Here is a 13,512-nt window from a genome sequence, read left to right as displayed (position 1 = left end):
GTGTGTGTGTGTTGTGAGTGTAAACTCATAATCAATACCAAACAGCTTAACAAGATGAAAAGACATCGATTAGTATTTATATATTTTTAGCTATTTGTGTGTGTTTCTGTGTGTGTGTTTGTGTTTCTGCGTGTGTGTGGTGTGTGTGTGTGAGTGGCGTGTGTGTTATATGTGTAGGTGTATGTGTGTTTGTTTGTGTGTGTGTTTGTGAATTTATATGAATTTATTTCTGTGTTATATGCAGGCGATTGTGACAGTGCCGTAAAAGCGTTCAATCAAAATGTGATTGAAAGTTTTAACCGAAGCAAGAAAGAAAGAACGTAATAGGACTAAAAAATTAAAAGCTAAATATGAAACAGAATCAACAACAACAATAACAAACACACATACACACACGTATATAGACAGAGAGAAAAACAGAGAGAGAGAGAGAGAGACGCGCACACACACACAAACGCACGCACACACCACACACAAACACGGAATTAATTAAATGCTGCGAATGATCCTGCTGGGAGTAAAAAAGAAGGCGGAAATATCCTCCAGGGACTTGCCCTTGGTCTCAGGGACGTATAGGAATACGTACATCGTCGCTAGCAGGCTGCACGCTCCGAAAAATCCAAACACCTGTGTGGATAGAGAGTGAGATAGAGAGAGAGAGAGAGAGAGAGAGAGAGAGAGAGAGAGAGAGAGAGAGGAGAGAGGGAAAGAGGGAGAGAGAGAGAGAGGGAGAGAGAGAAAGTAGATGCATGGGTGATAGCAAAATAACCTCAACGGATAGACAGATGGGTAGGTAGATTATACCAGAAAATGAATAAACATCATGATGAGTGGGATTTTAAGCGGTGATTGATTTAGTTAAAACTCGAATGAATGGAAGAAAATATAAACAAATAAAAGAATAAAAGAAGGTGTTTGAAAAAAATTAAAAAAAAATCATCCCACCCCATCCATGCCAAACATTTGCTTAACATCCTCAAAGTAGAGAGTGACCAGGAAAGCCATGAACCAATTCATCAGTGTGGCTAGCCCCATGGCAGTCCCTTCATAATTTTTCATAATTATTCTAATTTATAGAAGAAGAAGAAGAAACAATTTATTCAATCAATTCTAATTTATAATTAATTATCTAATAATTTATAATTAATTATCTAAGTCAGTATTATCATCATCATCACTATCATCATAATCAGCAGATTAACCACCACCACCATCATCATCATCATCACCATCATCGTCATCATGACTACAATTATCACTAGAATCATTTCATTTTCACCTCTAGTCTTGGCAGGAAATATCTCAGACGTAAGTAACATTGGTATTGGACCCCAGCCGAGGGCAAACGCGGCCACGTAAACTATCAGACTGATCAAGACGGCCAGTCCGATGTTGGAGGTGCTGGTTGACTGGCTTACCGAAGCTTTTATTATAAAAGTTAATTCATGCGAAAAGTAAAATCAACATGAAATGGGAGATGGATAGGTAGTGAGGGGTTGCTGTGGAGTTTTTGGAAATATTTCAAAACGTATTAACGTTGTTCATGTTCAGTTAAATTCCTTTTAGACGTTCCAAAACACTTACTCGGCAAATCACTTCAGCAGATAATCCCAGCGTCATAAAATTACACAAACACATTAAGACACAATCACACCACCATCATCTCACCAATTGCATCACCAATTACGTCATCAATCACATGACGTCATCAATCACGTCACCAATCCCACAACCAATCACGTCATTTCCCGCCAAAACGAACTGACCAGCGACGGACGATACGTCCCCGACGTTTCCCCGATAGCAGGCGGCCATGACAAAACAGGAAACGCACATCCCTAGACTGGCGGCCATCAACAGGATCCTCCTTCCCGCCCTATCCATCAACATGGCCGACGCGAACGTAAACACGACCTGCACTAATCCAATCGCCAGAGTGGCCAGTCCGCCATTTTGTTTTTCGAATCCGGCGGCCATGAAAATGGAGACCGTGTAGAACATGACGACGTTGATACCAGTCAGCTGCTGGAACGCCATGATGAGGATGGAAACGAGGAGGGGTTTGTAGAGGTCAGGGGTCATGAGGTCACTGTAGAAGCTGCTGAGCTGCTGCTGCTGACGTGTCGACTGCTGTCGACGTGGTTGAAGTTGTGGTTGAGTGGGTGAATGAAGGGATGAAAGGATGGATGTAAGAGTAGATGGATGGATGGTCCATAGATGGAAGAATAGTTGGATACTGTGATGATTGATTGATTGACAGATGAATAAATATTTTTGATATCAGTTTTGATTATAATTGCCAACACTACCAACAGCACCATCATCATCATTATCACTATCATCATCATCCGTCATCATCATCATCATCACCAACTTTCCCGCCATCTTCTTCCACCAATCCCACCATCTCATCCATCTCCAGCTCAGCTGCTGAACTTGTCTCCCGTATGGACAGAAGAACTAAATATGCTTCCGATTTGTTACCTTGGTCTAATAAGTATCTTTGGATTAAAAATAAAAACAATAATAACAATTATTATTTTTATTAGCAGAAGTAGTAGTAATATTAGTAGTAGTAGAAGTAGCAGCAGCAACCGCAGCAGTAGTAGTAGTAGCAATAATAATAGTAGTAGTAGTAGATTATCATTACCATCCCCTTCAATTCTTTATCATCATGATTATCTTCCATGGTTATTATTATTATTAATATATTTATGCCAGTCACAAACGCCACTGAAATCATCATCACCATCACCATCACAATCATCACCATCATCTTTGTCATCATCGTCATCATCATCCTAATCATCATCATCGCCATAATAATAACAACAACAGATAATGAACAACTTAACATGATGAACAGATGATGTGTTGTATTATGGTAAGATGATGAATGAATGAATGATGTGAATTATTGCAAACATGTTGCCAGTTCAACAGAAGAAACATAATGATGATGATGATGAAGATGACGGTAAAGGCGACAATGATGATGATGATGACAGACCAAAATGTGTGTGTGTGCGCGCGTGTGGGTATGGAGCGAGTGAATGTGTAGACAAATGTGTATGTTATAACGTACTGACAAGAATGATGACGATGATGATGATGACGATGATGATGACGGCGGTGGTGATAATGATGAATAATGATTTTGAAAACTCAAAATAATTTGAAGAACTAACTAACAACACACTTAAAAAATTCAAACTCAATAATGATATGCAGATAAATACACACGAACACACATCGCGATAGTATGGTATGGATTTTCTTGAAAACACATATACAAAAACTATCACACATACAAGCCCACACGTACACATACATACACACACATAAATATATTATTATTATTATAATTATTATTAATATTATTATTATTATAGAAACATCATTATTTCAACACTGTACACCAAAGAGAGCGCTTCTGAGGTCTTTTCAGGAGAGGCGACATACAAATCCTGATACTGATATTATTATTATTATTATTATTACTACTACAGAAAAATTTAATATAGCGTCAATTTAAAAGTTTCTCAAAGGCGCCCTCATAAAGTTCATACAAAAGTTCACAATTGAAAAAATAACTGGAGCAGTAAAATAACCTCTTTTCTGAACATTTCGCCAATGAAGATCATTTAAAGTTGGTGTTGCATGATCAAACTTTAACGGTATGTATGCATTTATATATATATATATATATATACATACATACATACATACATACATACATACATTCCCCCATACCATGGCTGAAAGGTACATTAATCTTACATCACAGGAGGCGGGTGCCGCTGCCTTAAGAGCTGCAGACTTTAAAAATTCAAAATATGCGGCTCTTGCAGATAGCAAAATTTTTCAGCCAGTCTGTATTGAGACCTTTGGTCCAAACGATTTTCAGAATCAGAGTTTTCTAAATGAACTCTATAGCAGGATTGTAGAAGTATCGGGTGACCCATTAGATAAGAGTTATGTAAAGCAATCCTTTTCTAATTTACTTCAAAAATATAATTCTTTCTGTATTTTGATGGAACGTTAAAATACCTGTCTGTGCGAAGTGTTTAACATAGCTGAACCCGGATATGATTATTACTTCCTTATAGTTCTAATTAATTATGGGTTCATACATACATACATACATACATACACATGCAAGCAATGAGCTGTGATTTTTTTTTGGAAAGAAATTAAACTGAAAAAATCAACAGCTGTTGTCATCAATAAAATCATTTGTGTGTGTGTGTGTGTGTGCGTGTGTGTAACTATGTGTATTTTTCTGTCTGTGTATGTGAGTGTGCTTATGTATGTGTGTGTGTGTGTGTGTGGTTATGCATGGGTGTGCGTGTATGTAAGTATGCATGTAAGTGGGATTGTTTTCACATTTGAAGTGAATATATATACAGCTAGCATGTATGTGTGTGTGTGTGTGTGTGCGTGTGGTCTTCTTTAAAAGGATAGAAAAAAAAGTTGATTCTATTATTTATTTTCATATTTTTTACAAAGAAAAGTAATAAGAAATAAAATTTAAATCTCGCACACAACGCTGTCAACCATTCATTCATTCATTTATCCATTCATTTATCCATTCATTTATCCATTCATTCATTCATTCATTCATTCATTTATTCATTCATTCATTTATCCATTCATTCATTCAATGATGTGAATGAATGAATGAATGATGTGAATCATTGCAAACATGTTGCCAGTCCAACAACAATAATAATGATAATAAACAAACCTCGGAGTTTCAGGAATGTAGAAACTGAATAACAAGGTGATAACTGGCAGGGCAGAACACCACAGTGCCAAACTCCTCCAGCTATAATATACACCCAGACCATACACCAATACAATACCTGAAATAATTAATTATTGTATTAACGACACCAGCCAACCAGCCAGTAAACCAACCAATCAACCAGACAACCAACCAACCAGCCAACCAACCAGACAACCAACCAACCAGAAAACCAACCAGACAACCAACCAACCATCCAACCAACCAGCCATCCAACCAACCCGACAACCAACCAACCAATGGTGACGAATAGTTGCACCCCTGTCCCTAACTTGCCCCTGATTTCTTTACTGGATGTCTCAGATATGTACAACGGACTCACCACACACACCATGCCCCCACCGAGACCAGTCAACAATCTGATGACGACGACGACGATGATGATGACGACGACGACGATGATGATGATGGGGAGAAAAATGATAATAATAACATGAAGTTATGATGATGATGATGAAGTGATATGTAAGAAAGTTCATTTTCTCAAATGTGATAATTCATCAGCTGAGAGAATGTTTGCCTTGCTACAATGAGCAAACATTTGATCTAGAGATGGAATGTTGTCGTTTGTTTAAAAAAACATCAGAAAGTTCATCATCATAATAATTGACATCATCACTGATATGTCACCAACACTACCATCCTCATCGTCGTCATCATCATCATCGTAGATAGATATAACAACTATGCAATGAGTAACCGAGCCAACATTTATTGCAATGAATCTGATCAACAAATTAGAATATTAGTTATATAAATCATCAAAAAAACATTCAAACAGTCAATCAGTCAACCAACTAACCACACAACTATCCAACCAATCAAACAATTGCACAACCATTTAACCAACCATTCAACTGACCAACCATTCAACTGACCAACCACTCAACCTTGCCAGGTAAAGAACGTCCAAACTAGTTCCCCAAGCAATGCCAAGCCAGCCAATAAGAAATGGCAGAGACGACGCCATTATTGATTTCTTCCTACCTAACTTGTCGACTAAAATGCCGGCCAGTGGACATCCCAACATTCCCCCGATGGTGGCCAGCGATCCAAACCAGGCAGAAGAGTTAGGGCTGTTGTACAGTGGCTCATCTATTTCTTGCATCTTTGGTAAGGATGGAGATGTGTAACCTGAAGATTTATGTTTTCCACAGGTTATATTATAACTTTTAAAATTTTTAATATAAATAATTAATCTAAAAATCAAACTAAATATTATAATATGTACATTTTATTGAAAAAGATAAAAAAATAAATAAATAAATAAACGAAATGTAAACTCAAATATTAGAACAATGATATGAAATCTGGGAGAAATTAATTCTTATTTAATATATTTTTATTATATGCATTGTATGCATATCTAATTCGTGAAGTCCTTATGTCACTTGTTAAATATCTACATCTCAACCACTACAAAGTGTTAAAGATTGGGTTTTGTGGAGGTCAATGGTCGCCAATTTCCTAAAAGGACAAGGCACGAGAAAAAAGAAGTATATCTAATATTAGATAAACTAATATCAATTAATAGGTCATATTTTAATTAATTAATAAAAAAATAATAAAAAATAGCTACAAAGTACAAGATAGTAGAATCTAACTAACAAACCAACCTATGACAAAGCCAAAGGAGAGAGCCCCCAGATAGCAGGGCATAGAGGAAAACAAAATTTTTCTAGTACTAGGTGACATCATTTTTGCAAATTTAACTGAAATTTAAAAAAATAATATAAATAATTTGTATTTATATTATTTTGATGGTTGATATTTAAATTTAAAATTAAGCATGATAATCAGATAATATAAATTATAATCTCAGATAAAAATTTAGACACTAAACAACGCACTAAAACAGATTAATCCGTAAACTATCTATTAATAATTTAAACAAATTTGAATGCAAATTGTGAAAAAATAATTAATAAATTATGAATTAAGAAACTTTAGCAGCGCAGTTCAGCTTAAAAGCCTTAAAAGTACAAGAGGAACTCTGTAACGTAAGTGAAGTCGGTCAACGAAATCATTTCAACCGTGACTGAAGTGAATTCCTTTAAAAGTTCATTTAAGTTTTAAATTGGATTTTTATAAGTTTAAACCACATAACTAGAATAAACTGTAATATATATGTATATTATGAATAAATTGTTAATTTATTTAATCAGTCAATTGATTTTTAATGTATTTATTTGTATTTGTATGTAAAGTTACTCGAAAGGTTGATTACAAGAAAGATTGATTATTTCTCATATTAAAAAGGTTAAAAATTGGTCTATGGATTTCTTTCTAGATATAGAGGAATTAACACTGCATGCAGACATCTTATATAAATACGTGCTAAACGACGAATCATACACGAAGCATGTGATAGATGGGGATCGTTTTGTCGTGCTCGAACCCGGTCACTGCGTAACTGGACCAGTCGACCTTAATCACTAGGCTATCACGCCGCCTATGTAAATATTCACCTGCTCTTTTTATTCACTCTCTCTTTTCTCTCTGTTTTCTCTCTGTCTCTCCTTGCTTTTATGTCTTCTTTTTTCAGTCTTTCAATTCTTTCTCTCTCTCTCTCTCTCTCTCTCTTCTACTCCCCCTTTCCTTCTTTCTCTCTCTCTCCTTTCTCCATCTCTCTCTCTCTCTCTCTCTCTCTCTCTCTCTCTCTCTAATTTATATTCAGAGATTTTGTACAAATGTCTTTCTGAAACATCATTAAATTTAAATTAAGAACAAAAACACACATCCACCAAAACATCAACACCAGCCACACAAATATAAGCAAACATGTAATGGGCCAAAAAATGAAAGAAAGATCCATCCCTCGTACCGAACTTCGTCGCCACATTCTATAAATAAAAATCCATCAAACAATTAAATTTTTATATTTATTTATAATTATAAATAATAATATATTAATTACTTTAGCACGTGCATAAAGCTTAGAAATAGTTAACGACAATTTAACTAAATTAACTTTCAAATTAATCAATTAGGGATATAATTAATTAGTAATTAATTTATTAATTATTCAAATTATTTAAGAGTTAAAATGCTAACCGTTTATACGTTGGTAGTTTTCGTTTGCGTATCATCGGCTCACAAAGGTTACAACATCTTGCTGATTGAATGAATTGATGAACGATTGATCAGTTATGTGGTTGATTCTTATGTTAATTGTCTGATTGAAAAGCTTAAAGATCGGTTGGCTGGATGGTTGGTTGGATGGTTGGTTGGTTGGTTGGTTGGTCGGTTGGTTGGTTGGTTGGTTGGATGGTTAGCTGGCTGGCTGGCTGGCTGGTTGGCTGGTTGGTTGGTCGGTCGGTCGGTCGGTCGATTGATTGATTGATTGATTGATTGATTAATTGATTGAAAAACGACAGACGAAAGTTACATTGGCTGTTATTCTTCAGTCGTTCCTCTGGCAGCCAGCCCCACAACATCGTACGAGCACTGCAAACAATTCTGTATGCCCCAGTCCGCACTGCATCTCATTGCCATCACGGTTGGATGGATGGATTTTTCAATCACTCACTCAATTAATCATCAATCAATCAATCAATCAGTCATTTATCGTACTACATTGATCAATCAATCAATCAACTACAACTGACAGATTGACTGGTTTATGAATGAATAAATGAATGAATGAACGAACGAACGAACGAACGAACGAACGAATGAATGAATAAATGAAGAAAGGAAAAGAATGTTACTGTGTGGATCGGGTGATGTTCCGTGTCTCCAGCCAGCTCTGCAACCGGAAGTGCAAAAATGGGAAGGATGCATGTGGGGGTGGTGGAACCTATCATTCTGTCTACTCGTGTTAATATCTATGATGATGATGATAATGGTGATGGTGGTGGTAGAGGTAGAGGATGGAGATGATGATAATGGTGGTGGTGGTGGTAGAGGTAGAGGATGAAGTTGATGATGATGAAAATGATGGTGGTGGTGATAGAGGATGAAGATGATGGTGATGATGAAATTGGCGATGGTGATGAAGATAATGATGATGACGATAATTCTTTCTTTATATACAATAAATGCGTTGAATTATGTATCATACAATACAATACAATACATACATACAATACAATACAATATCATACAATTCAATGTACTATACAATACTAAACCTACAATACAATGCAATACAATAATACATACATATAATACAATATCATACAATACAATACAATATACTACGTACCACACAATATATTACTATACAATACCAAACATACAGTACAATGCAATACAAAACAATACACACATTACAATAAAATACATACAATACATACATACAATACAATTCAATACAATACAATACACTGTTAAATACATGTTACACACACATACAGTTAGATCATTGCAAAGAATGTCACGGTTCATTTTGGATATCAGGATTATAAAATGGAAATCCGATCTTTCATTCAATATTCCTCCTCTGTCGTCATCATCGCCACCACCATCACCACCACCATCATCATTATCAACGTCATCATCATCATCATCATCATCATCATCATCATCACTGTTCAGAATCAAGCGATGCATGTTAGCCTGCTTAGAGATGAAAGCTCTGTTTGCATACATAAGTGGAGAGAAGGTCATGATGATGATGACGGCGGTGATGATGACGATGACGATGATGATGATGATGACGACGACGATGATGATAATGATATCTACAAAAATTCTCCCGCCCTACTACAGTGCCAGTGCGATTTCACGGACAAAGAAAATTGTCTTGCTTCAGCCGGAACCATGATGACGTCATCCAAAATTTCAGGGATGTGCGATAATTGTGTGGTGAGGTATCATGGTATGTATTTGATGGTATGTTTGCTTTGTTAGCCTGTTGATTTATTTGTAATAACTTTTTATCACTCACTCTTTCATCATTCTTTCCTATTTTAATCAATTCACCAACATTCATTCATTTATTTCTTTCACTCATTCATTCATTCATTCACTCTTTCCTCATTCATTCATTCACTCATTCACCAGCCAGTGTGGACAGCGTGCAGTTGAATCAGGGCCTATCATCATTTCGTCACTGCGCACTGCTTGGAGCAACAGACGGGAAGAAATTCAAGCGAGATGCTGAAGATAGAAAGAATGTAAAAAAGAAGAAAAGAAAGAGTGAAGATGATGGAGAAAATGATAGAGGAAGTGAGAGGAGTTTGAAATATTGGGGGGAATGTGAAGGAGGTTGCCAGGATGGATGGAAGGGGGTACTATGCGATCGTCGAGGTTTTTTTAATTTTTATATTTATTTAATGTATCGATTATTTATTTTAGATTGTATTAAATTAATTAATTGATTGATTAATTGATTGTGTGACTGACTGACTGACTGACTGACTGACTGACTGGCTGGCTGGCTGGCTGGCTGGCTGGCTGGCTGGCTAGCGGGCTGGCTGGCTGGCTGGCTGACTGACTGACTGGCTGGCTGGCTGGCGGGCTGGCTGACTGGCTGACTGACTGACTGACTGACTGACTGACTGACTGACTGACTGACTGACTGACTGACTGACTGACTGACTGACTGACTGACTGACTGACTGACTGACTGACTGACTGACTGACTGACTGACTGACTGACTGACTGACTGACTGACTGACTGACTGACTGACTGACTGACTGACTGACTGACTGACTGACTGACTGACTGATTGATTGATTGATTGATTGATTGATTGACCCCACAAGATTGCAAACGATTGAATGGTGATTGTGGCTCTCTGAAATGCTTGGACAGCAGCGTCGTCTTTAATGACGTACCCCAATCTGAATGCGCATGTGATTCGCATCAGTACCTCACAGATCAGTTAATGTGTGTCGGTATGTGTATGTGTGTTTGTGTGTGTGTGTGTATTTGTGTAGGTGTGTGTATTTGTGTGTGTTTGTGTTTGTGTGTGTGTCGTTGTGTGTATTTGTGGGTGTGTGTAGGTGTGTGTATCTGTGTGTGTGTGTAGATGTGTGTTGGTGTGTAGTTGCGTATTGGTGTGCCTGTATGTGTGAAGGCGTGCGTCTTCTTTTTGTAGTCTATTATTATTGTTTGTTGGGTAAAATATTTTGTTGAATCGTTCATCCATCAATTTGTTCATTATTATTATTATTATGAGAAAAAACATGTCCCTATGCCCGCGACACAAAATTAACTATAAAATTTTAACACATAAACAATAATGTACATGAATATATGTTAATATGTTCTGTTCATGCGTAAAGATCAAACCAAAAAAAAATAAATAAATAAACAAAAATATAAGAGAATAACTTCGATTATTAATTCAACTTTACATATATATATACGCAAACATTTCTTCATAAAAATTTCAATTTCAACCATTCATATATATCTTCCTCTCTTAAAGACAATCATGTCAAAACAAACATTTATACCATCATCCAAAATCTATAAACAGCATTCACGTGTAGTCCTACTTCCACTCCGCTCTCCAATCGTATTTAAATTTAGTGTTCATAAGAAAATCATCCAACTTTTTTTAAAACTTATTCAAATCACTGCAATTAACATGCACTAATCACTGCACTGATTCATTAATTCACTCACACATTCATTCATTTATTCATTCACCCATCCAACTATCACAAACAATTTATTTATTTATCTATATGTTTGTCCATCTAATTATGCGAGCATCAATCTATCCATTCAACCATTCGTTTATCCACTCATCCGTCCATCCATCCATCTATCCATCCATCCATCCATCCATCCATCCCAGATATCCCAGGAAAGAACGTAGCATTAGCATCCAGTCTTATCGTCCCAAGGACGGTTTCGAACCCGGAAGTTTTGGTCCGGGCTCTAGACGGTCGAGTGGGAGATGTCAAGCTGGTCTTGAGGGAAGCCCAGATGGATGCAATGTGGGTGGTCGTCGATTTAGAGGGGCAGTTCATCGTGGAAAGGGTCGTCATCTACGACGGTTCGATGGGTTTCTCTTGGAGAAGTTGTTCTTCTAATTTTATTTAAATACGTACTTTTAAAGTTATTGCAGGAGTCGCAGCTTCGGTGTGGTTGTTGTTGGTCATTATTCATTCATTCATTCGTTCGTTCGTTCATTCATTCATTTATTCATTCATTCATTTATTCATCCATCCATTCATTCTACAGCTTCCCAGATGCCAGTTATCTCAGTGGGTCTCAACAAATCCCTCCATGTTCCTCCAAAGAAATCTTTCCTGTCTGGTTCTTACGAACTATGCGACAGTTACCATGAAAGGTTTTGCAAAAATCTATGATTACATCTGTCTAAGACTATGTCTACGTTTGTCTAAGTCTATGTCTACGTCTGTCTAAGTCTATGTTTATGATTATGTTAAGTCTAAGTATGATTTTATTTCAAGATTTAATCTGTTGAATGTATTTTAATTGCGTATTTATGATTCTTATTTGTAGTCGCTATATTACTTTTATTATATTATTTAAGTATATTTATTCGTCGTAGTTCATAATTTATTGATGATAACTGCTTTTATTTAGATGTCTTTATAAGTCGATGGTTATGTTTGTCTCAGTCTATGATTACGTCTGTCTAAGTCTATGATTACGTCTGTCTAAGTCTACGATTACGTCTGTCTAAGTCTATGTTCTCGTCTGCCTAGGTCTATGTCTATATTTAAGTCTCTGTCTACGTTCAATGCAGCAGAAACTGTCCTGAAAATCGCGTCGAGATGCACTGCTACGATAAAACGTATGCGGCAAGATACGTCATCATCATGAGAGATGATGATGACGATGGTGAAAATGATGAGGATGAAGATGAAGATGAGGATGGAGATGGTGTTGGTGGTGTCGGTGAAATAAATAGGAGTATGGTCTTCAGTGAAATCGAAGTATATTCAAGTATGTAAGATGTGTTGGTGTGCTTTTTTGTATTGTATTGTGTTGTGTTGTGTTGTTTTGTATTGTAGTGTGTTGTATTGCATCTTGTTTAATAATTCTATTGTATGTATTGTATTTTTTACACACATACACACACACACACACACACAAACACGTAAGGGAATGTGAAACCGAAAGTACAATACGTTGGCTGTTTCGGAGTCTTCAACTACCACAAAATTTGGATCATCGAAACTTTTGACGAATGCCTGGAACGCTGTCTCATGTGGAACAAAAGCGAAGACCACATTATTGCTATCAAGGTGCGACACACACACACACACACACACACACACACACACATCTACACACACACACATCTATACACACACACACATACGCATCAACACATACGTTTACACAAGCACACACACATGCACAAACACGCGCACCAATCAGGGCAAAACCACATGTTTCTGTGGCACTGACGCCGACCAAATGACGTCATCCCAATTTTGTCACATGACCTGTCGTCATAGCAACCATTTGTGCGGGGGTGACGACTATTATGCCGTTTATTCAGGTTTTTTGTAGGCGTGGCTTCTATTGCGTCATCAATCAATCAGCCAATCAATCAACCAATCAATCATTTTCCCGACCAAATACATCCAAGATGGAGTAACTTAACCAATTTAACTTTTAAATAATTTAAATAATCTCAATTATTTTTTTGTAACAATTCCTAAAAGGTTTTATACCAAGAGCTAAGCAGGTAGGATGCTTCAGAGCTGACACCATCGAGAAGAGAGCTGCTTCGAATGCAAGCCTGGGCAGCAAGAAAATTCATTC

The 13,512-nt window shown here is 36.7% G+C and overlaps 2 protein-coding genes across 2 annotated transcripts in view; one reads left to right on the top strand and one right to left on the bottom strand.

Annotated features, from left to right (window-relative positions):
- Nucleotides 1-473: 473 nt before the first annotated feature.
- Nucleotides 474-6,502, bottom strand: HELRODRAFT_114157 (hypothetical protein; the record flags this gene model as incomplete). Its single annotated transcript, XM_009026063.1, has 9 exons — nt 474-627; nt 946-1,043; nt 1,280-1,423; nt 1,767-2,130; nt 2,375-2,501; nt 4,748-4,865; nt 5,045-5,166; nt 5,698-5,941; nt 6,424-6,502. The coding sequence occupies 9 exons, from the start codon at nt 6,500-6,502 to the stop codon at nt 490-492; spliced, it is 1,434 nt and encodes a 477-aa protein (XP_009024311.1). The 3' UTR covers nt 474-489.
- A 1,991-nt stretch (nt 6,503-8,493) lies between these two features.
- HELRODRAFT_177898 (hypothetical protein) overlaps nt 8,494-13,512 on the top strand; it is a gene marked incomplete at both ends in the record, with an annotated part of 11,125 nt that continues 6,106 nt past the window's right edge. The window contains 9 exons of the mRNA XM_009026062.1: nt 8,494-8,624; nt 9,347-9,413; nt 9,521-9,629; nt 9,815-10,018; nt 11,633-11,764; nt 11,953-12,061; nt 12,485-12,674; nt 13,123-13,246; nt 13,413-13,435. Coding sequence (XP_009024310.1) covers nt 8,494-8,624; nt 9,347-9,413; nt 9,521-9,629; nt 9,815-10,018; nt 11,633-11,764; nt 11,953-12,061; nt 12,485-12,674; nt 13,123-13,246; nt 13,413-13,435 — 1,089 coding nt within the window. The remainder of the gene's footprint in view (nt 8,625-9,346; nt 9,414-9,520; nt 9,630-9,814; nt 10,019-11,632; nt 11,765-11,952; nt 12,062-12,484; nt 12,675-13,122; nt 13,247-13,412; nt 13,436-13,512) is intronic.

This window comes from Helobdella robusta, assembly GCF_000326865.2.
Source record: "Helobdella robusta unplaced genomic scaffold HELROscaffold_45, whole genome shotgun sequence".
NCBI classification, from domain to species: domain Eukaryota; kingdom Metazoa; phylum Annelida; class Clitellata; order Rhynchobdellida; family Glossiphoniidae; genus Helobdella; species Helobdella robusta.
The sequence above is the reverse complement of the archived record's forward strand: the minus strand, read 5'-3'. Positions and strand labels throughout refer to the sequence as shown.